Source organism: Perna viridis, chromosome 1 (assembly GCF_037379345.1).
Source record: "Perna viridis isolate PV_CMFRI_1.1 ecotype Kerala chromosome 1, ASM3737934v1, whole genome shotgun sequence".
Classification (NCBI taxonomy): Eukaryota; Metazoa; Mollusca; class Bivalvia; order Mytilida; family Mytilidae; genus Perna; species Perna viridis.
Genome location: NC_142445.1, coordinates 9,210,228 through 9,234,921, shown reverse-complemented (window position 1 = coordinate 9,234,921; position 24,694 = coordinate 9,210,228). Strand labels below are relative to the sequence as shown.

General features: G+C 31.9%; 1 protein-coding gene across 1 annotated transcript; it reads left to right on the top strand.

Moving 5' to 3' along the window:
* Positions 1 to 5,459: 5,459 nt before the first annotated feature.
* Positions 5,460 to 22,707, top strand: LOC148627137 (protein Wnt-16-like). Its single transcript, XM_088568282.1, has 4 exons — positions 5,460 to 5,726; positions 9,897 to 10,129; positions 17,840 to 18,123; positions 21,174 to 22,707. Exons 1-4 carry the CDS (start codon positions 5,632 to 5,634, stop codon positions 21,660 to 21,662), a joined length of 1,101 nt encoding a protein of 366 aa, XP_088424408.1. The 5' UTR covers positions 5,460 to 5,631; the 3' UTR covers positions 21,663 to 22,707.
* The last annotated feature ends 1,987 nt before the right edge of the window (positions 22,708 to 24,694 follow it).

The window sequence follows — 24,694 nt, the reverse complement described above, 5'->3', positions numbered from 1 at the left end:
CTTACTTGGTTATGAAGACATTAACTCAAGTGTCTCATACGTCACTTACTTGTCATATAAAAGTGCAAAATATAGATTTTAAAAATTTTGAAGCTATATAGAATTTCATTCATAATTTTCGCCTTATACAAATGTAGTCATAACGAATAAGGATTTATTCAGTTACGACGCTTATTTTGAGACAGGTTTTTCTTCTCTTGATTTGTATAAACATCCCAATACTCTACCATAAACATCCCAAAACTCTGCCATAAACATCCCAATACTCTACCATAAACATCCCAAAACTTTACCATAAACATTCCAAAACTCTACCATAAACATCCCAATACTCTGCCATAAACATCCCAATACTCTGCCATAAACATCCCAATGCTCTACCATAAACATCCCAATACTCTGCCATAAACTCATTAAACTTGCTGCTATGACCTGCTATGGCAGTAATGATTTCGTCTGGTAGGAAAACTGTTACATTAAATCTCATGTTCCATTGTTTTAACACGTCATGTTATTCCATCTTAAACCGCCATATTGGTGTGTTCATTACTGATCTCTATTTGGCCCCATTAGCTTTACCGTCTAGTGTAATCCATGTACCAGTGGTTTTGAATAAGCCACTCCATACGACTTCTAACAATAATTCAAGAATTATATTAAACAGATTTTATTTTCCAAATTAATGGACCCACAGGAGGCTACATGAATAGAGGAAAAGAAACACCGATTAGATAGTACGGAACATTACAACTTACAACACGATAAATTAAATACTCAAAACAAATTTAGTATTAAAGAAAAATATACGTGTTTAATGTAGTGTAGAATCTTTGGATTTTCAGATAAAAGTAAGTAAATAAATTTCTGTTTACCATCAAATTTATTGAAGTTTTAACTTCATTTCCAATAAAATAAAAACAATTTTTTGCAGATTATTGATAAAAATGGACTTCATCTTCTATCTGTCCAGAGTTACATTTAATACAAAAACGTTCACCTTTCTCAATCTTTGAATTTCAATATGACAGATATTACACGTGACGGTCAAAATACTTCAAGTATCAAATTTGACAGTCACAATCATTGCTTCGTACGATACACGTGAAACAATGCTTCAAGTATTTGATGTGAAAGTAACTGATGCTTTAAATAGCACGTGTGACAGCAAAAACGTTCATAGCATATTCACGTGACAATCAATGCTTTAAGTATTACATATGGCTACCGCAATGATTCAAGTGACGGACACTTGACATAAGTGAAAGTCGTAATGCTATATTATACATGGCAATGCTTAGGTTTACACGTGATAGAAACCATGCTTCAAGCATTACATGTGACTCATATGCTTCATATACATTACCATGTGACATCCCCATGCTTCAAATATCGCAGGTGTCAATAACAGTTAAGAATTACATATAACAGTCACGATACTTCAGATATTCGCGGCATATGACAACAACGCTTCAAAACTTGCATGTAACAGCCATGATGCTTCATAAGTCGTCTACAATGCTTCAAGTATAAGTTCGGACAACCACAAAGCGTCAAGAATTACATACTAAGCACCCACACTAAGTATACAGCACGATAACCACGATGCCATAAAGTATATCGTTTGAAAACCGAATACTTCATATAATACATGTGACAACCACATTACTTTTGCAATATTGCATAAATCAACAAAAATATGTCAAGTCTTACATATAACAAGCAATAATGCTTCAAGTATGCATTTCACAACTACAATGCTTCGACAACCACAATGTGACACTGAAACACAGATTCAAGTATTTGATGTGTCATTGAGTTTCGACAATTTATGTTCAATTCATCAGTTTTCAATGAAAATCAGAACCACCTGAGTTTTATTTCGTGTGATTTTTAGCATTTAAACGAACTTATCATATGTTTCCTTCATTCATCTTTTTCATTGTTAAATTTCACAAACCTTCATACTTTTGGAATGGAAATAAGTTTTATTGCTCTTTTCCTTTATTGTAATTGGGAAAACAGTTTAACATTAGTTTGTACAGATGGTAAAGAGAACTAAATTAACATTAAAGAGAATTTATGATGCTATAAGAATAAAATAAATTGATAGTTTGACCTTGTATAAATAGACATAAGCCTGTTAGCTGGTGCTCTCTTCAATTTATCGCCCTCTGTTTTTGGCTGTTTTCTTTTTTTTTTATGATAGTATCATTTGATCACTCTGAGAACGATCTTAAGTCTTTGTATTGACTTGTGTAACAAAAATAGTTTTATTTATTCATTCAAACGTTAATGACTATTAACTAGATCATGTTTATGGGCTTTTTTTCTATTTTTGATAGATGTGGGTGCTTTGATACTTATATAAATGTGATTTCCTAACATCTTAATTTTGCAGATTATAGGGGAGATAATTTACTCCAGGTTTAGGAGATTTTTCGCAATTGAGCGTTTACGTCAGAAATTCATCCTTTGCCAACATGGACCGGTATTAAGTCGCAAACTTCCGGGGAATATAGTTTGCAATACTGAAGATTTTAGTTCAGTCCACTCCCTTTTAATGATTTTTGCTATGTCTCTCAGCGCACGTGTCCTTCTTTTAAATACTGTGTCACTCGTCTACACATGACTTAATCGGAAGTGCAGATGCCTGTACTGCAATCAACACTTGACCAGATGTTTTTTTTTACATAGTGGTCCATGACTTACCAAGCAAAGGAATGTACCATACCACCACGAAGAAACATAAAGGAAAGCTATAAATTAATTCCAGTGTGGAATTCTTTTTATACATTCTACGTTCAAGACTAGACCTTTCGACTAGATTTTTATATTATTATCATAATGAATCATCCGGGTGAAATTTGTTAGATAATTTTATTTTCGGGTGAGCTATACTTTCGCATAGTTGATCCTTTAATGTTAAATTAGTCGAATCAGAATATCAGTCCTTTGATCTAAGTATTAATTTAATTCTATGATCTATATCAGTGGAGTAGAATGGATGTGTTGACTTCTGCATCAGAGATGAAAACCGGGATATCTTTTTAATATTACCTTTGAAGTCAGCATATTTTTGACGTATTTCTAAAATAGTTATTTCATTTTTTTTTCAATATTTACGGCCACTGCGATAATCGTCTTTATAACTTCCTATAAAATCCCATGAATTTTCTAGTTATGGACAGATGGTACTTGATGGTGTTTTTTATTCGTATGATTATGATCAAATTTGTTATTCGCACCACTTAAATCAATAAAAATACACTTTCTTTAAAGTAATAAATTTATCTCGAATTAGCCATAAATATTTTTGGTGTAATAATTCACGCCTGTTAAGCTTGATAATTGTTTGATTACAGTAATGACAAAATTGTTCTGTAATTTGTGAGTACCCATATTTCATGATTGTAAAAAGAAGAACCGCCTTGTCGTCGTTGCCAAATCTAAAGGGTAGATCGTTGTTTTAGGCTATAACTTTGACACAACATATAAATATAACAATAAAATAAGATTGTCGTTTTGATAAAATACATTAGGTTGGTTTTAACCTATGTTTCCTAGGTCAAACCTTGTATATTCGTATACCAGAAAATACCTTTTTAAGGTTATTACAGCAATCTAACATCATAAGTATTATAAATTACTATTGTAATTCTTAGATGAATTATTATTGAAACTCCTTAGTTCATTTTTTTTTTAAGTACGAACTTCAGACTTGTTTTAATTTGCAAAATCATTCAGCATGCCAACCTCGTGCTTAGCGCAAACGACGGCGCATATTTTATATCATTGATCATGCAAAAAAATAATATAGCCCATCATTGATTATACAGGAGTTCAGGGATAAATAATTTAATGCATACATGTGCAATAAATGACTGATAAAAACTCGTATTCTTAAAGTTGTGGAATGTTCTTTTTTATTGTTGTTTGTTGTTTATTGTTTGTTTTGTTTTTCTCTCAGAGTTATGGGACTTTAACCGCTGTAAATTGGCGGTGACAAAATGTATTTTTGCGCACCTGTTTATTGCATTAAAACTTTCAGTCATTTTTCGGCATCAAAATCATCGTACGCTTAAAGCGATGACATTGATTGCGATTAGTTGTTTTCTCTATATCCATGTGTTGTTTCTCTACCACAGATATTTGCTAAACAGACATTGCAATTCGATAGCGTAGTCTTAGACCTAGGGTCGGGAATTATGAACGTTTATGTCATAATGATGACTCCGCTCCTTTCTTCCACTAATGCATGTTCGAAGCCTTTGGAATATCTACCTTTCTAGCACATGATAATATCAGTTTGCTGTTTCGCAGTTTCTATAATAGTCAGTAGAAATGCACGGCAATTTTGCTATTGCGTTGCGTTTTTTATTTAATTTATTTTTATAGTTTTTTTTTGTTACATTAATTATTTTTTTACTTTTTTATTATTATTTTATTTTATTATAAATCATTTACTATGAATCTGTGCCACCCGACAGTGCTAAAATTAAAAATTTCGAACACTAGATTAGATGCTCTAAAAAAAAACCTTGTTACATTACATGTATAAAATTCAAGTTCACAATCTCAGGTTTTGTGTACTAACTATCCTAATTAGGATAAAAGTAATAAATACTGACCAGATAGTTTATTTCTTCTCAGGATGAGTAACACAATTTTTAAGTATTACATTTCTGAAAAAAAATAACATATAATCTAAATCTTCTTAAATGTGGCAATTAATAGAATACACTCAGATGTTTCAAGTTCTGAACAAATTGTATTGATTATTGTTTTCGAGGCCGGATCTAGACACTTTGAAAAGGGGTGTCAGCCCCGGTTTCTCATGAAAAGGAGGTGCTAAAACTTCATTTGCCAGTTTTGTCCCTTTTAAACCTGAAAATGACAAATTTTCAAATAAAAAGGGGGTGTTGACCCTCTGTACCCCTCTGGATAACGCCACTGTGTTTTCTCTGATTAAAAATGTAAACCTAGGCAACAAAGCCTTAGCCATAAATATGTCCTGTTTTGTTTACAAATTATGTAAATCTGTCATCGATATGTGATATTTGACAAGTGACACTTGCTGTTTGTTGTCATTTCTAGCTATTTACAAATTTATGATTTTGTCAAAAAGTTCAACATTATTTTAAATTTTGAGTCAGAGATCATTTTATCGACAGCGAAATCTTTTATTTGTATTTATTTTACCCCATCCGTACGTTTTATTTAACATTTTTCGTTTTGTAAAAAATCCTACTGAGTTCTATAAATCATGTTCACTCGCTGGATAAATATTAACGAAAATAAAGTAAAATAAAGTATGGGAATTTTAAGCGTAAATTATTCATTCATTTATTTATTGCTTTAACTATATTGGAACCACAAAACCGCTCTCTTTGATGTCACGGGTGTTTATCCAGCCAATGAGAGTCGAGTATTTGACCCCTTCATTCAATGAATTGTCATAAGTGCGAACCAATGAACTTGTCAATAGAGCGATAAAAAGTATATTGATAGAATAAGTCTTTACACTTCGGTATCTTGTGTGTTCATCACTTGTCGTCTTGTTCTTCATCCAAATGAATTTTAATTTCATACACCTGGATATTTCTCCGACGGAAAACTTTTTAATACCTAAAAATGGATTTTAATATTTTGTGTAGTTATCAAATTTGGATTAAACTATATTTTCTCTGGTGGATTTTTAGTTTTTCCTTAACAAACGGTAACTGGATGTAAGTATATTGCTTTAAATTTTACGAGATTTTAATGCTTTGATTTTGGCACTTTTACGAGTCAACATGCACATTACGTTTACTTTTTTGTACAATATATTTTTGTTGATAATAAGAAACTTTTGAATAATTCAATTATTACAGCGACAGGTTTGATGGGACCAAGGCCTTTACGTATTTACTAGTGACTTTATTTATAGATAATGTATATATGCATATTTCATTTGTTTATTTACTTATGTATGTTTTGTCCTTTTTATTTATCACATTTTGTTTTATGACACAAGTTCTAAATCATTGACTAAACGTGACCGGTTTTGATAAGAATTCGACTATGTGTCTTAGTTCATATGTACGGACACAAAACAATTAAGGAATCTAAGCTTTCTTAATTTTCGGTTGTGTGAAAATTTATAGCTAAATATCAAAGACTTTTTTTTGTTTTTATTCGATTGAAATTGAGTGAGAACTAGCTGGGTCAACATATTGGTGCCAAAATTTGCGCTTGCATCATCAGGTCCTACATCAAAGAAAACCGATGGAAAATACTTCGAAATCCTACGTAATTCTATCTTATTATTTATTTCTCCCTAAGAACTTAAAATTATTCAGTGTGAAAATATGTTTGTTTTCTTTATATCATAGACACATTAGTATTTTTTTTTGATAAATAGTGACGAATTGATTCTTCAGTTTTACGCCAAATTTCTAAATATTTTCTGTAATATTTCCCATTCATCACTCCAGGTGCTCTATTGTAAATATTAATGGGCACATAAAACATCAAACGTGTAACCAGTATGCTAATTTGTTTGTTATGTAGATATTAATGTTCTCCATATTGTTTTTTTTTATCTATCAATAAAATAGCAACAAATTTGTATTAATTTCACTGGTGACAATTGAATCAGAGAAATCCTATTATCTGATATGAAATATTGATGCCTTCAGCAATTTGTACACGACTTGTTTTACAACTGTTTTCTCTACACTCTGACAAAATGAAGGTTAAAACCTTGAGTTTTCTTTTTTTTAAATGAAACTTTTTGAGAAAAATAAAAGACTTTTCGGTGTGTTTCGGTGCAATTGAATGCTCAAGAATACCACAGCGTAAATGAGTAAAAACCCTATTCATGATAAAATTTGAGAAAATTCAGTACAGTAGAGGTTATAAACGCAGATTTCATTTTAGCATGTTCACACTGAATTATTATAAAATTGTGTCAGTGATTTATTGTTTTGAATATCAGAAGGGTGCATTGGTAAATGAACTCTGGGTAATTAATCAATTGATAGCTTTGAAAAAGCGTAAAACAAGAAGTCTGCTAATACAATAAATTACCAACTATTCAGATCAAATTTACTTTAAAAGTATCGAAATTCTTTCATTATCAATATTCCAAAGGATAATATACGTACTAAAGCATAAGGTCAGATTCTCTCATTCCTCCATCAAAATTTACAATGTACTGTCAAGGGATTGTAGAAGATTTCAGCATTTTTTTCACAAAGAATTAAGTATCTTGAAAATCTATATGATTTAAAGCACGTGCGTGTAGCGGTAAATTGTTGAAGTGCTCATTGTAACGATAGAAAAATGTTGTAACAAAACAGACATAGAATAACTTTGTAAAGACTATTAATTGCCAAATGTTTATGATGTGACTACTCAGGCTTTAGATATAAATTAGAAATTCATTATTAAATGTAATTAGTAGATGCAATAAATGCTTCCTAAATGTTTTCTATTAAATAAACTGTTTTGTAACGGTTACATAAGATATATACTTAAGTTTCCTAAACGACAGAAACCAGACTGTTAGAACATATGTTTTAGAAATCAGATATGCTTCATAGTACACGAAACTCCTCAAGATGAAAGGTGTCGTCACATTTATATAACACCATTAACAATTGTAACTTCAAGTTTTCCAAGTGATCTCCACAACTGATTGAATGCTACACTAAAAAAATCAAAATGCTCTGGATGTTTTCGAAAGTGTATTGGTGCCATATCGTTCAATACCCTTCATTTGTTTTTTTGTTTTTTTTTTTCAATCAATTCAGCCATCTAATACCGTACGCTAGATTTCAAGTTTTATGACGTTTCAGATTTATCCCTGTTGGTGTTATGTATAGTCCCATTGAACTTAGATAGTGGTCCTTCAACAGCAACTGTCGTCTCCTCAGTTCTATTATTTAGTGTCCAAATATAGGACACCACACTCACTACAATGTCATACATGTTTGAACCTAATATAAGCATATATTTGCATGTCCTATATAATGGTTACAGTTATCATACAGTATATACATTATTAATAGAATCTATCCATAATAAATATAAATATAAAGGAATCCTCAAGGTTCTAAAGTTGCGAAATACCTTTACCCTGAATGTTGTATGAAGACACTACATCATTCCATTCTGTGAAATGTGATACCTACAAGCTGAAAATTACCGTCAAAAGGAGATGATTATTTCCCAACTACATTTTGCTAGTCTGAACACAGTAGGAACTTATTATCCAATACCTTTTACAGATCGTATATTAACTTAGTGGTATTTGTTGACAGATTTAGAAGGTATTCTTCCCGTCTGGTGACGTATTTTTGCTGGTGTCTATTTCATTGATGTATACATTTAGTGTTGTGTTTTGACAGCCTGTTATTATGTCTTCAATACAGGTACAATTCAAATAGAAATTATCTACTCTAGTTCGCTCAAATTATTCTACTTATTCAAACATTTTTAATACCTTAATATTATGCAGATGACAGAAATCTTCATCCTTCAATCCAATTTTATTCATTTATCGAGAAATGAAGTATTATTTTATAGGTTTCTTTGATTTTGTATACATAACCGATGGGAAAAGGTGACCCTTTTTTGGATCTTAGCATATAAGCCCTTAGATGGCTTGAAAAAATAATCAGGGTGGACCACTAAATGGTACCATGCACTCTTTTTGTTGCCTTTATTCTATCACGAAGGTCAGCCGTAGATATAACAAGGTATTTTCATTTTGGATGCACGCAGTTTAGGAAAGCATCTAATAGGATGTTTGGGACACAAAAGTTCCTCAAGTTAACATCTAATATGTTAATACAGTCGAACATACAATTTAACTGGTTACAGACGGACGGGCGAATGTACGAGTGCAGTTTCGACTTGTTACCCAACTATTATATACAGATGCGTCATGATAATGATTAGCGTAACTGGGATGGTATTTTAGTTCCAGTAGGTGTCAACTAGGAATGACTAAGTAGGGTTCTAACTGTCCTATCCCTAACGAGGCTGTAATGGTATTTTCGTGAATTTTTGAATTTCAAGATTGATGTCTTGACAAGTTGTATGACACCCAGGCGGTGGTCTTCAAATACATTAAACTTACAAAAATATATGAAGAATTATTGTGTAGTGATTTCACACATGTCTACATGTCCACCTATCGAACGGATTACGGCTATTAAATTTAAGTTTGTTATGTAAAAACGACACATAAAACAGTTATTTATTAGTCTGTACTGAAACATAGTTTCACGAAGGAGAAATGAAATGTGAATGAAACATTACCTAATTGGTAATTTACAACCAACTGCAGTTACTGCTATAAGATACATGGATCTCGTCCTGTATGGAGCACTGGTACTTGTATCGACATACTTTGACAAGATATTTTTAAAACAATTAAATGATAATTACACTCAAATGAAAACGACAGTATGATTACAAGAAAAATGCGATACAACTCTGTGGTGCTTTTCAATGCTTATTTCTACTGTATTGTTTTAGAGGTTTATTCCATGGAAGCCACACTTTCGTGTTATGTAACTTGTATTTTTCTATAGAAAATATTCTTCCAAAATTTTCAAATTCAAAATAAGGATATAAACTTAAAAAAAGTAGCTGATAAAGATAACTAGTAAACACAGATCAATTTAATTTCAGTACATTGTGTGCCCTCCATCCAAGACATCTCAAGATTTCCTTTTTTTCGGATACATGTATTTGAGTTATCCACCGTATTACCAAGCAGTAGATTCTCCTTTTTTTCTATTCTGTTTCGTGTACAACACAATGCAAGCAATATTCTGTTACAGGTATTTGAAGTGTCCACAGCATGACAATACGAACGACTCTCTATTTTTCTGTTCTCTTTTCAGGTATTTAGGGATGTCATCGGTATCAATAGACACTCAAACAGAAAAATGTAATTCAGTTCCTGGACTTGTTTTAGAACAGTTAGACTTATGTAAGAGAAATCCAGAATCGTTATTATGTGTTAGTGAAGGTGCCAGACAAGCCATTCTAGAGTGCCAAACTCAGTTTGAATTTGAGAGATGGAATTGTACAACCAGTCAGAATTATAGTGTCTTTGGTCCTATAATGACAAAGGGTATGTAACAAAATAAAGACAATACTGGCGTCAGTGATGTTATTCTGATTTTAAGAAATACATTATTTGAAATAAATACCCATTTTCGAGTTGACCTCTTGCTTTAGTAGTGGAGATTAGATCTTTATTTTTAGGAAGTATATAGTATTAAAATATTTTGTACTATTCATACATAATTAATGTATTTTTCACTTAACTGTGACTGATGAAGAATTAATTTCAGTTAACAAAAAGTCACAATTGTTAACAGGAACCAGAAAAGTATACGATGACTAACTAGAAAGGTACAAACTTTGATGTGCAAATAAATAAAACTGTAAATGGAGCGTAAAGGCAACTGATGATGGCACTAAGGCATGTTTCTTTGGTTCTATTCAAAATTGTCAAAATTAAAATTCATATTCAATCTCTATGTAATTTGTACTTATTTCCAGAGAAAGCCCAGTCGTTAAACAAATGTCAAGAATACCAGTCATCTATCATACTATATAATACCAGTAAATCAATTAATGTCATATTTTTATCAAATATTTTAAGGGGAGGAATGTCGTTTGAGCTGTATTTAGAGCATTTAGTACTTTCATCTTTTAGGGTACTTTATGCAACGATTCTTTCAAAATAGAGTGGAATTTCGAATTTCAAAGATCATTTCAAACTTTCAATAAATTGTAATGTTTAGTGCTATGCAGACTAATTTAGATGCAGACTGATAAAATGTTTTATATAATCAAAAATGTTGCATTTCAAGTGGAATTTGGCTCATCTTTTTGATCATCCGGTTTCAGCTCTTTGCCACTTGAAAAAGTTTTGTTTTGATGACGGTAAGTTACTATCGTAACATTGACCCCCGAGGACCTTTTTGGTGTTATTTGCAAGTTTTATGTGTTTTCGATTCTCTGATGTGAATTTCTGGGATTTTTTTTTTGTATTTTCCAACCGACATTACCCAAATATTAAGAACTTAAGTGCATTGAAATATCACAATGAACTATATTTATCCACGTGGAAAATTGTTGACCATCGAGCTCCTTTTTGAACATCTACCTATTTCCGAATTTTCTCGGAAAAGGCGTGAAGTACAATTATATCAAGTTGATGAACTCACGAAATGTTAATCTTCCTTATGGCGACTAATGTATTTATTATACTCCATCTGACAAACAGACAGATTTAGGAATATCTTGTTTTACACACTCGCCTTTCTATATCTAACCAAACTGTAATCTTACCACCAAGAATGTCTTAATCTTTCCTCCTGTTTTTCACCTGAAACTTTGTATACCTATATCTAGGCCTTTGATGTCTGAAGATTGTCTGTTTATCGGGAGGCAAAAATAAAAACAAATAGTCCAAATTGTTAGTTCCATAGATTAGGAACTTCAAAACAGTGAGACTTTAAGACGGGTTGTCATTTGAGGCCATAGACACCACACATAGTTTCTACAATATGGGCTTAAATGTGCATTTCCTATGCTCAGCCTAAAATTAACATTTATTCCCGCGTTTCTTCCGAGTAATGACTGTGTATACCTGTTTTCCGATTTCTATGTCATGTTTCTGACTGATTATCAGATAAGTTTTATGTTTTTGCCAGTATAAGTATATATTTCATCATAGAAAGTTACCATTCCTGTAATTGCCAGAAAACCCAAACAAATCGAGTCATCTTTGCTACATAGAATACTTGAACTCCTGGTGTCCCTGGAATACCAGTGCGTATTGTCAGTACCCTTAACTCATAAGGAACTAATGGCTCTCCTTTTTAGTGTCTTTTTGGTCTTTTTTTTTATTCTTCGCTTATCGAATATTTTATGCAAGATAATTTGCATCTGTTAAGGTTCGTATCTCATTACCATATCCGTGTATTAAAATAAATTCCAAATTCGTGCTTACCAGACTGTAACTCATTTTGTGAAGTTTCTTTAATTGCAGAAAAAAACTGGAGAATTTTCTGATGAAAACTGATTTAAGGCGACATAAAGTTTCCTTATTTGGGTTCACAAAAATAACTGATGAATAAAACGTTTTTTTTTTACAATTTTCATGTACTTTCATATATACATTTTCGATCATTGTAAATCCATAACATTTGTAGTAAATCTTCAAATGATAGATGTACATCTTTATTTACTGCTCAATGATGGAAGATGCGAACTTTTTCAACCTTAAATGTCAAAATAAAAGTATCAACATTATAAGCACCTGTCCTGTTCACGGGGGACATTAGTCATGAGCTATCATTCATTAATTAGAATTCTCAACATGTAAAACTCCAATTTTGGCAATGTACTGTTGTAATTTTATGTAGATTGGGCATGCATGTAATGATTGCAATGCAAAAGGTTATGTCTTATACGGCACATATTGCCTTGTTAATGACAGTTTACCTGGACGTCGGTGTTTTATTGCAATATGATTTCTCATTGTGGCGTAATTTTCAGAAATTCTCCATTCAGGACTAGTAGAATCGATTTCAGAGAATTTAGATTCGACCTTTAAAACCTCATCATAATGTATTAACGACTTCATTGCTCTATTTGTATGCAACCTTAATAGTACGGTTATCAATAGAATTATTACATCAACAACAGAAAAAAGAGTTTTATAAGTGGTTTTACAATTCTTGAAAAGTGGTGCAGTGTTTTTGCCTCAGCTATTTTTTTCATCATTTGTTTTGTGTTTTTCTTTTTTCAACTTCTCATTCAAGTGGTCCCAATATCTGAGTCCTATTCAACCGATGAAGTTTGATCTTCACCTCACGACAAAGATTCCGTCACTTTAACACCTGTTCCTTTATCAGACAGACAGGAATGGAACCATGTCGACCTTATAAACTACAGCCCACTTTAAATATGACAAACCTTGTGGTAGACTGGTGGAAAATTATCAATATATTTGGAAACAAAAAAGAAACTGTTCGAACAAGTACATCTCTTATTCATAAGTTTCGCATTTAAAAGAAATATATATATACAAATTTAATCTGTAGTGAATAGACACTCTTTTTAAAGACAAAAATAATTAAAAATACTGTTTTTATTACTATTATTTTCAATGATTACCCTGACGATGCTCTTGGTTGATATATACAAGATTCTGTATCATTCGTAAAATGCATACTTAAAATACTTAAAGTGATCTCAAAGAAACTTTAAAATAACAATAACAATTTAATGAAATATCTGTTTATGAAGTTGCACTGTAATGAGTCTAGGTTAATTAACTATGACCCTCATTGTAATTATCATCTAGTAATTAGAAGTAACACTTATTTTTCGTTTTTTTGTTTCTGAAATGTCTGGAAAACTCATCCTAACATGAAAGCATGCTATTAAAACCAGCGATGCGATCAGAACCATTTTGCTGTCGACTATGATCTGCAAATTAAAATTCGTAGGATTATGCACAAAATTCTATTTGTACCGAAAAGTAGTTCTAAAGAGAGATCAAAGAAGGCATAAAATTGCAGATTAAATTATGATAACCAATCATTCTAGGCCTTAACTCATACTTGACTACATTGATGCTCGCGTTATTCAATAATGTGCGTTCATTTTGTGTGGTTTATGAGGAAATCGGAAAACCACATTTCATATATTTTCTTCAATATTGAATATTGCCTTCAGGCGGACGTTTCTAGTGTCTGATCTTTTGTCGAACTCTTGTCTTATAAATTTTAACGAGCAATTTGTTGTTTATTGATTATCATGATAGTTAAGAGCCGAAATACAAAAAAAATAGTATCTTTGTTTTAGATCTTGTTATGTCGAATGAATATTCTTGAATGATAAACATCCATATTGATTCAAAATTTGATTTTCTTAAAGTACTTCTGAAAATTATCTATGAACATTTTTATATTACAAAGTTGCATGCTTAATAACGTTATTTAAATTGTAAAATTTTGAATGAATTTATTTACGAAACTAAATACATGTAGTATCAAAAGATACACAGACAAGAACAGACAGAAAACGACGCCAAAGACAAAACCCAGCAAACATGATGACAAAGACAAAACCCAGCAAACATGCGACTTGTACCGCTGTGTTGTATGTTTGTTCTGTGTGTCAGTAGATTTTTGAATGAAATATGAATCATGCATGTGTAGTGTAAAAGGTTCTACAGACTAGTAATTTTGTTTTAAATATGCTGCAATAATTAAACAAACACATAAGGGGGAACAAACCTACAACGAAATCGTTGTAAACTATAACTCGTATCAATCTCGACAATTTTTTGTTTTTGTTGAAACCGAAAACATTTGATTTACAGTTTGATTTATACAAATTTGATTTTTGAAGATAAGAAAATTCTAAGGTAATAAAAGTTTATTTATTAATCGGGTATGTGATAAAGAAACTGTATCAACACAATGTAATTCTATCGTCTATTACACTTGAGTATTGTTAAGTCCAGACTGATCTGAGAGCTTTATCTAGAAGTGGTCGGATGAAGTACCCTGAACAACTCAAAAGTCAATATTTACACTGCAGATACTCTAGACCGATTGTGATAACACACAGTGAGAACTTAGTGATAGGGTAGACCACAACACTAGGCAGGGTCTCACTATCAAAACTCAAAATAAAAATACTTCCGAGCTAACTGTTAAGGTGAATACATCCTTTAGTTCAATGGAAGTAATACATCATTCTTACGCAAAACTTCGATATGAATTCTATGAAAGATTAATACTTTTTTACGAACAAAACAAAAACAACATGTCAAGACTCAAATGGTATTCCGTAGATTAACCTCTTCTTTATTTGGATGATATAATTTGGTAGAAATCACATTATTTTAATAACAAATGTTGTAATGTACTTATTTTTTTCCTGGTATTGTGTTCTGGTTTTGATCTTGTCTGTTATCCTGGTTTGATTCAATTGTCTATGTTTTCGAGTGACCAATTCTGTCCTTTGTCTTATTGACGTGTGTATGCTATATCTTGGTGCCGTTCATAGTAACTGCTTGTGTCTGCTAATTTTATTCGGGCTTCGTATCTGAATTTGTGTTTCTCGGTTTCTTTGTTTTTGGGTCTGTTTATTTTACATTATATCCCTCTGGTTTGCCGTGCAACTAATTCCGTGTATAACTCTCTATAGCGCATTGCCTCAGTGGTTGTTTTTTTTTTCGTACATGTTTATGCATAAGTTCATTTGGATGAATTTTAGGACTGATTTCTTTCCTGATCAATGTTCGTGATATCGCTTTTAATCGTTGCTCCGATGGCATAATTTATTGAACCCTGTCCTAGAGTTAATAGTTATCTGTATTTTGTTGATCTTGAAGTTCAAAGGACCTCCCGACCTTCACCTGTTGGTATTTTTCTTTTTCGAGTGGTTTATCTGACTTCTATCTTTTGATCTTTCGATGTTGGAAGTCCCGTAAATATCCAATCCATAAACGGTAGAATTTGTTTTCTTTCTAGACAATATATGCAGGAACTGGTATTTTATATATATAAGTTAACAAGTATGGAATACAACCAGCGAATATTACTGGACATGCAATTGTCTGTTTTGGTCGACTTGACTTGATTATGGATCGGATTAGTGTTCAGTAATTTTGCTGTTACCCTTATTTACGCGTATTCTTGTACATTTGGAATGTAGTCAAACAAGATTTGCTTAGATTCCGTTCAAAATAATACATAATAGTTACATTTTCTAGTAGATATTGTCCTCATTGTTCATTTCAAGTCATACCGGTTTTCATTTTTGAAAGTTGTGTTTCAAGTAATATGCTTGAATATGTGAACTGTTGTGGATTATTTACTGGGCTTAATGCAATGACTGTATGGATAGTAAAAATATAGGACAATAATTTATTTAAATTTAGATTTTGGTTACGGGTACATTTAATGTACCCTTAATTCTGCATTAAATGGTTTGTTTTATTGATGCGTGTCATGCTTGTTTCATCTCTGTACCACTCTAAGCCTGCTACTGGCCTATCTAAAAACTCTAAATGTACATTATTACATTAGTGCATTCCAGTTATGTGGTGAAAAATAATTGAAATTTCCCATTGATACAATCTGAATGGATATCATATATTCAGCAACGGAGCGAATGTTAAAGAGAATAAAAGCTGGGGAAAGTTAGTGGGTAAAAAATGTATCGTTATCGCTGTGAGAACGGAACTTAGAACTTTTGAAGTATTTCTTCTATATTTGTACATAACTGTATTTAGATAAACAGGATCAAAGAAAGTGACGGGTATTTAATTTATTCCGAATCACCTTTTGTCTGTTTACACTGTTGTATCTACCCGTGTTGACCTTTTACTCTTTAAATATGCTTAAGTCTACAAGGGCCACAAAGCGAGGTCTTTTATCCTAAATATGTTAATTTTCGCAACGTAGTTCAACTCAAACACTTCACGTGGACACGAGACAAAACATTAGATTTAATTTAATGGTTCAAGTCCAAGTATTTCAAAATCCTTATTTTTGTGTTTCCTTAATTTGATTTTCAAAAGGAATAGAACTAGTTTTTGCCAACATTAAAGACCTCATCATATATTAACAATTACTCACCTGTGGAACATTATTTAATGGGGCAGTTTGAATGTTTAGTTTTCTTTTTAGGTATTGCACTAATTTTGCGTTGTTTTCTCTAAGATGGATAACTGCTTTTATCAAAATGATTTAACATGGATACACTGCGAACAAAATACACACTATATATCTGTACAAAAAGCGAAGAAAAATATTGACAAAAAATAAAATGATAAATAAATAATAAATAATTAAAAAAAATTAATTGATAGTTTTGAACTTAAATAATGTCCTTTAACGTCTTTGTTTATTTTGTTGAAGCCTTATTTCTATATTTAGGATTGCACTCTATAAAGCTAAAACATCGATCAACAATACAATATTGAAGGGTTGAAGTAGGCACGGAATACCATATTTCCCGAAACACGACCTTGTGACGCTTAATAAGAAAAGGATATAAAAATGACAAAAAGGAATAAAGGGAATCTGTATGACGAACTGGGCGATAAATTGATAGATGGATTCAATCATTTTGGCTGTTGGGGCCGGATTATACGATTTTTATTGCTTTTTTAATCCTGTTATATTCAAAAGAAGTAGTCTATATTTGTATCACTTGGTTCTCTATTTAATGTATGAGACGAGGAGGAAAATCTACACCGAGAGAGACACCACACTTCTGGTCACTTATTTAATATCTAAAGGTGAATGAGGAGAACCTACTCAAAGAATGTTTGGGAAAAAATTCTATCGTGAATAAATTAGTGAATTATTGCTGTTATATTGCATAAATTGAGGGATCAATGAATTATAATCGATATATGCACCCATCACAGCATGTACAAGTGTGCATTCTTCTTGAAAATAAAACTACATGTCCTTCAGTGATGTAAGGACGACTCGGTGCAAAAGGATATAGACAATGTACTTGTACATATAATCTCTTAAGGGATGTCATAGCAAGGATACAATCCCTTTCTACAGGCTTTGAACCAATATACAGTTAAGGTATTCCAGTGAGGTTCCTTTTTGAATCTCCTATGTTTATATTGGTAATAATTCTTAATAAAATACATACATGTTTTTTTCTAAAGATTGTGCTTTGTCTACCACAGAAAGTCATCTACCTATAGATAGTTATTACAAATAAACCTCGTTTTTCCCTAACATTTCTTAGATGCTCAACTTGTACTTTTTATTTTCAGGTACCAGAGAAACTGCTTTTATTTATTCCATATTGAGTGCCGGTGTTACTGATTCAGTAACAAGAGCTTGTAGCGCGGGAAATCTGACAGACTGCACGTGTGATCCCACCAATGACGGAAAAAACTCCGTGGAAGGCTGGGTGTGGGGCGGCTGCAGTGATAATATAGACTATGGACTGAAATTCAGTCGTAAATTCGTTGATGCACCCGAAGTTCTGCAACATCAGGATTCTCAGAGTATTAGAAATAAAATGAATGTTCATAACAACGAAGTTGGAAGAAGGGTAATATTTCTAATTAATGTTTACGCTGGTCTAATTACTCAGCCAGGTTGGAAGTCATATTTAATGTTTACGCAATAATAAAAGTACTGCCTCGGTGCTATTGCTGTATGTTCAATTTAACTCATGTTTCTGTGTTTTGATGAAGATTACAAACTGTTAAACCACACACACACAACATATTTTTTTTATATTCATTACGTATCAGATATTTTAAAGTTTTTTGGGAGTTATATATAATATGACATACATGTTGAAAGAGTTTGGAAAACGGAAAACTAGTAGAAAGAAATAGTAAGAGACACAGATTTAAAATAGCCAAGTTTTACATTTCTTAGTTATGAGATCAACTTTTGGATTGAAATTAGAGAAAACAAAAGGACAACAACGTGTGCAAGCAAGACAGATCTATACCACCAACATTTAACAATTAATTTGTAGATCTATATCTTAATTGTTTACAGGTAAAGCGATTTGATTCAATTTAACAAAGACTTGGGGATAAATAGTCAGTAAACTGGGTGTTAAGTGTTACGGGTATCGCTTTATCGTGGTAATTAGGTCTAAATAACCCCCCTTTACCGCCCATTAGAACTCTGCTACGGTGATCAAAGTACAAAATTAACAAAGAAGGAATTTTAAGCAATTGTTGAAGTCCTCTGCTTCTCTTACTTCTCAAATTTTTAAGTATTATAGCGTAAGATATGGCTCCATTTGAATAAATGTTTCTATCCCTGTGAATGCTCAAGAAATTTCAAGTGTAACTTATGAATGAACCAAAATTCTTCATTATTTTTTTAACAAATGCGGTAGTGTTCCTGGACTCATTACTCATAGATCGCATTAATGTGTAAAAAAAAGAACACTGAATATTACCATTTCAAATTTTTTACCTATAATTTGATATTTCTTGCAATTTCAAGAGCACCGTATAACGAACGGATTTATAAGCTGTTTTGTTATCCTATATTTGCTGTCAAGCTTGAATCGGGCTAAGTTTTATGTGTATTAGGTGTAAATTTGTACATGTAAAATGATATCGCCAACCTTTAGAACGATACTGAATTATAAAACATGACTTCAGACGTAAAAAATTTTCCCAATTTATGATTTCTTTACAAATTTCTTGACAGTTATTGATGTACGGAACACAACATAATGTTTTCTTTACAAAATACCATGTAAATTTTCTTCATTCCTGCATTTTGAATCCAACCCATTACATATAAAAGAAAAATGGAGAAAAGTGACTATATTAAATGAAGTTTGAACCTATTTCGTGTAATATTCAGATTTTTCTTGGGTCGGTAGTTCTTTAGACTTTTCTAATCTCCAACTTTTATGTTTGGTTGAAATTATTCATTTTTTTGATATTCTAACATTATTTAGCTTTTAATGGAAGAAAGGCGTTTTAGATGGGACGCATTAGTAACAACTGAAGTTTGGATAATTATATGGAGCGTCGATGTATTGCTTAGCTTGCTTTCAAGTCTATCGACACAAAATTGTCTGGCATTTTTCTTTATGAATAATTTCCAAATTTTATTATAGTGTTTATAAAGAGTGATAATTTAATTAAATATGGAAAATTTAAGGGCTTTGGTGGTTTATTGCTGTATTTTAGGTTCAGTTCGTTGATTGATAATACAGACTTAAATTTGTGGAAATTATTTTCCTCTAAAACATGCTTCATAAAATTAATTCTAAAGCATATTCAGCACTGAAGAACACAGTCGTCTAGGCATGCATTCTTAGACCATGGAAATAGCCAATCAATCTTTAAATCTGTAAATTGTCTATATTTCACCTATACTATGTGATCAAATTAATAACGAATAATTAGAGAATTCAAATGTATGAAAACTTTATTTGAGACACAGCCAGACTGTATACTGGTGTGTATAGTATTAATTTTATTTTAGACAAAGGCAGAATGTGCATCTGTAAATTGTAATTAATTCGACCATTTTGTGTTCTTTTATTTACATGTTCTGTAGTGTTTTCAATATTCAACATCTTATAATTTTATATGTGAAAATAAAACCTTCGCAGCGCTCTTTTCCCCATTTCAGTTTAATGTTAAAAATTCTCATTTTTCATATTTATTTGAATTTCTACATAAATATCACATACAAAGATCATTGATGTGAATAGAGACTTAAAAATTGTTTTATGTGTTCTCTGTGGGTAGCAGATTTTATAGGGTAAATTTCATTTCATATTTCAGACTAAGTATAATATTATGATGTGTAAAATAAACATATGAAGCAAAGGATCGTCTTTTTAATCACTAGGAGGGCTAAATGGGTCTTTTGGGATTCACCCGCGTCAATAACCGCTTCTTTTACATTAATTCACCGATGGAGATTAGTTTAAAAGATATTTGGAAGCAGGAATGTATTTAGACATTAAAATTGAATTCAATTAAGGTTGACAGTACGTACAAGTTTGGAATAGCAATCTCCCTCTGAAAGTCGGTTAAAGGACCACTTAAAATATATATATCGCATGTAGATATACAAATCCGAGGATAATTTCCTTTAAATTAATTTTCTTTTTACAAACATTTTCGATAAAAGAAAGACGTTACTAAGACAGCATATTTACTGCTTTTGAGTTGTATTATTTTATTATTTTAACAAAGGTTTTAAAGTATAACACTGTCCTTTTGTCTGTGTCCGTCCGTCCATTTGCCTGTCCATCCCCGTCAGTCAGTCGACACGTGCACTTTTAAGTTTTTTTGCGCTTTGTAGGTTGTTAATATTTTTGCGCAATATTGTCTTCATAAAACGAGGCTACCTATCGTTTTTGGATGCAGCGATTGTCACGTAGCTTACTTAACCCAAGACTTATTATTAGTATAGAGAACTTACGCGTGATGTTGGGCGTTCAATTTTGGCGACGGTGCAGTTATATGCTGTGAACTGAATATAAAATGAATGCTGGGTCCTTTAAGATAACTGGTTAATGATAAGATAAAACGGACAATTATTAAAATAGTTTTATCTTACACCGGGCAAAGTGTAATAAAAATCTATCATCTTCTTTTCCAGACATTAAAGAATATGATGCGACTGCGATGTCGATGTCATGGAATATCTGGATCATGTGAAATTCAAACTTGTTGGAAAAGTCTTCCGAAATTTTCCCACGTTGGACAAAAACTGAAAGAAAAGTATGAAAAATCAGTTCGAATAGCCGGTAGATCAAAAAAAAAACTTCGACCAAAGACACCAAAGCGTTACAGACAGGCCAGAAATGGGAGAAGCCGGAAAAGACTTACAAAGGATGATATGGTATTCGTACATAAATCTCCCAATTTCTGTACTCCAAATGCTAAGAAAGGAATTTTAGGAACGGAGGGTAGATTGTGTAATAGAACAGGCGACGGACCAGAAAGTTGTAATTTGTTGTGCTGTGGGAGAGGATATAATACTCAGGTTGTGACTTTGACTGAGCGATGCCATTGTCGATTCGTTTGGTGTTGCTATGTCAACTGTAAAACATGTCAAACATCATATGATAGACATACATGTAAATAATTCAATATTCGTGTAACTTAAGGTACTAGTTTCGGTTCGTACGAATCCCGAGTATACGTTCGTTGCATATGGGAATGTGATAACTGTACAACCACTTGGATAGGTTAGTCCGTATACTGTAACTAGTTTACAATATTGGAATGAAGCCATCCGGTATATAGACCATTTCTCTATTGTGCTATAGTTTCAACTAAGACAAAGAGAGGGTTTTGTTGTCGGTTGTGTACACTGATACCTCATTTGATAGGAGAAACAGGACTCCATAAGCAACAATTCAATTAAGATGCAATGCAATTCAAATTCTAGAACACAAAAAATCTTATGAATATCTGCAACATCTTAATTAATGAAACTCTCGATTTCATGGTTAGTGATGGCACGACTGAAAACAATAACAACACATCAGAACAACTGTTATTTCTGGTCGTTACTGCTTGTCTGAGGTAGATACAACTTGGGTTTTGGCAAAGCTTAAAGTCTCGAGAGGAACCATGTAGCCATTATTTATATGGTCCCACGTGCGTGTAAATTGACGCTTGATTGTAGAAGACGGATAAATCAAGTCCAATTTCTTTTTTATTGCTTCGGAGAAATAAACACGTTCCTATCTGTAGTTGTGTTACGGTAAACGAATGTAAACAAAATATTGTTTAGAATTTAAACACATCATAAATTTACAATTCTTCTCATCTTTTATTTCCAGAGATTTTAGAGAGAAAGAAGCCATTTTTGCTCGTTTTCGTAGTTGTTTATTTTTTTTTTGTTTTTACTCTCAAGAAATCCGAATTGTATGCAAAACTGTCATACATGTACCTGTTTGAAATAGCAATTTTCATCAAATACATTTTTTTACAGTAACTCAGCATAGACACGGGTGTTTATAGATTTTAAACGCTTTAGAAATTGTCATATTTATACATGTTTATGTTTAATTTTCATGTCATTATACATAGTGCATTCCTCCATCTCACGCTATTGTTTTATACACGTTTAGTTTTGTTAAGTTATTTGTAAGAAAATTGATAGTAAAGTTTTATTTATTCAACATCATGTTTCTCTTCAATTATTGTAAAATGTAAAGAAATTGTACAAAAAGAACTAGGAAGTATTATACACTTTTAACAACAAAATAAAATGCTTCACAAGACACAGCTTGATACTACCACAGAGGTCGAACCTTGACAAGTTTGGGTAGTAATTATGAATGCACCATTCAAGCTTGATACAGCTTTGAATTTCGATTGTGATTAAACATTAGAATGTAAGAATGTGACCATAATCGCAGTTGTCACACTTCGGTCCTTAATTCCCCCTGATACAGGGACGTGTATTTTTATGGGTCATTTTTTTTCAAAATTATTTGCATAGATTCGGGTACGTTTTTTTTTCTTGGTAGACATATATTTTGTACAAGTTATCTAATGATGTGTGACACATGTTAAGGCGTCTTTTTCTCACATTATATCATAGATTTAATCCCAATAAACATCGTTTTCCTTCATTCTACCCAGAAGAATTGACTTGAGCTAACATATAAATATGGGTATGGATTTCATTTTGAAAAATACACCCCGTCACATAATAAAGGAGTAACACCCCGGGGTTCCATTAACAACATCCTTAAATCAACATCAAACTTGCTTTGGTTTAATGACACTTTGTGATTTCCTATTACCCAAGTTATCATATATAGACATCAGGAAAATGCTTGTTTCTGGTCTCTTTTTTGCCTTTAATTCCTAACTGAATCAGCTAAATAAATTTAATATATATATATAAATTCTAGCCTTTCTTTGGTGGTATGTCATTTTTTTTTGCGGTCGTATAAAAAAGAGAGTACTCGGTCAACGTGACTGTATATGGTTAATGCTCAAAGACCTCGGTAGTAAATACCAACAAGAGAGGCACGTGTAGTCATGCTGTTGGTACGGACTCTCACTATGCAGCACAAAACTTATTCTATATACAACAACCGATTAAACTTCGCAGGCTCCCACCTATAAAACATTTTGTAAAGAAAATACTGATACTGAAGAAAACCACCATGTAATACAAACACACTACTGTAAACGTACATTTCTATATTTATTGGGTCTAGTAGTTGAAATGCACAAATTTTGAAAAATATGGTAGATCTCCTTGTGGTTATACCATAATGAAAAAGTAAAATGGAATTCAGAAGAAAAAAATTGTTCAAGTAGCACTCTTCTTGAAAATCGGACAGGAGTTGATTCTTTCATGTAAAAATACACCGATTCATTGTTATTTATAACAAAAAAACAATCACAGACCATGCACATAGGTTTAAGTTTGTCATTTAGTGGTTGCAATTATGAAATTGGCACTAACGATCGAGTTAGAGTTCTCGATTGGTTGATTATGTATGGTTTTCTCTACATACAGATGACTAAAATAATGGTGTGAATATCGAGAAGCATGGTTTCTTTGGTGGGCTAATCACCTCTACTGAAGTGACAATGTCTGAATTTTGTATGGAATGGTAATTTTAATGTCGTGAAAATGAACATGAAGAATTATAGCAGCTACTGTTCACAATCTTACAATCTTAAGGAATAAAGTTTCAATTACAAAATCGACACTAGGTACACTATAAAAGCATAAGAATTTAGCAACAAATGCATGAACAATTATGAAAGCTTAGTCGATTCACTAAGAACATCACCTATCTACTTAAGTGTTTTTTCTAAGTACTTGATGTTATCGCTGTAAAAAATCAACTGAATGTCATGCACATTAGACGAGAATAAGTAAAATATTTTCACATAAATTTGACATAGAATTATAAAATAAAATATTTGTAAATTGGGCATTCGCACGAATTTCTTGATTGGTTCAACTTAATTTTACATTGAACTGGATTTACATAAATTTCATGAGAACAATATTTGTCGAAGCTGTATATATCGTTCCAACTTAAAAATGAAAGTACCAAAAAAAAAACAAAAAAAAAAAACAACAAGAATATTTGAATATTTTCCCAGCCAACGAGTTAAATATGCCAAATTTGAAGT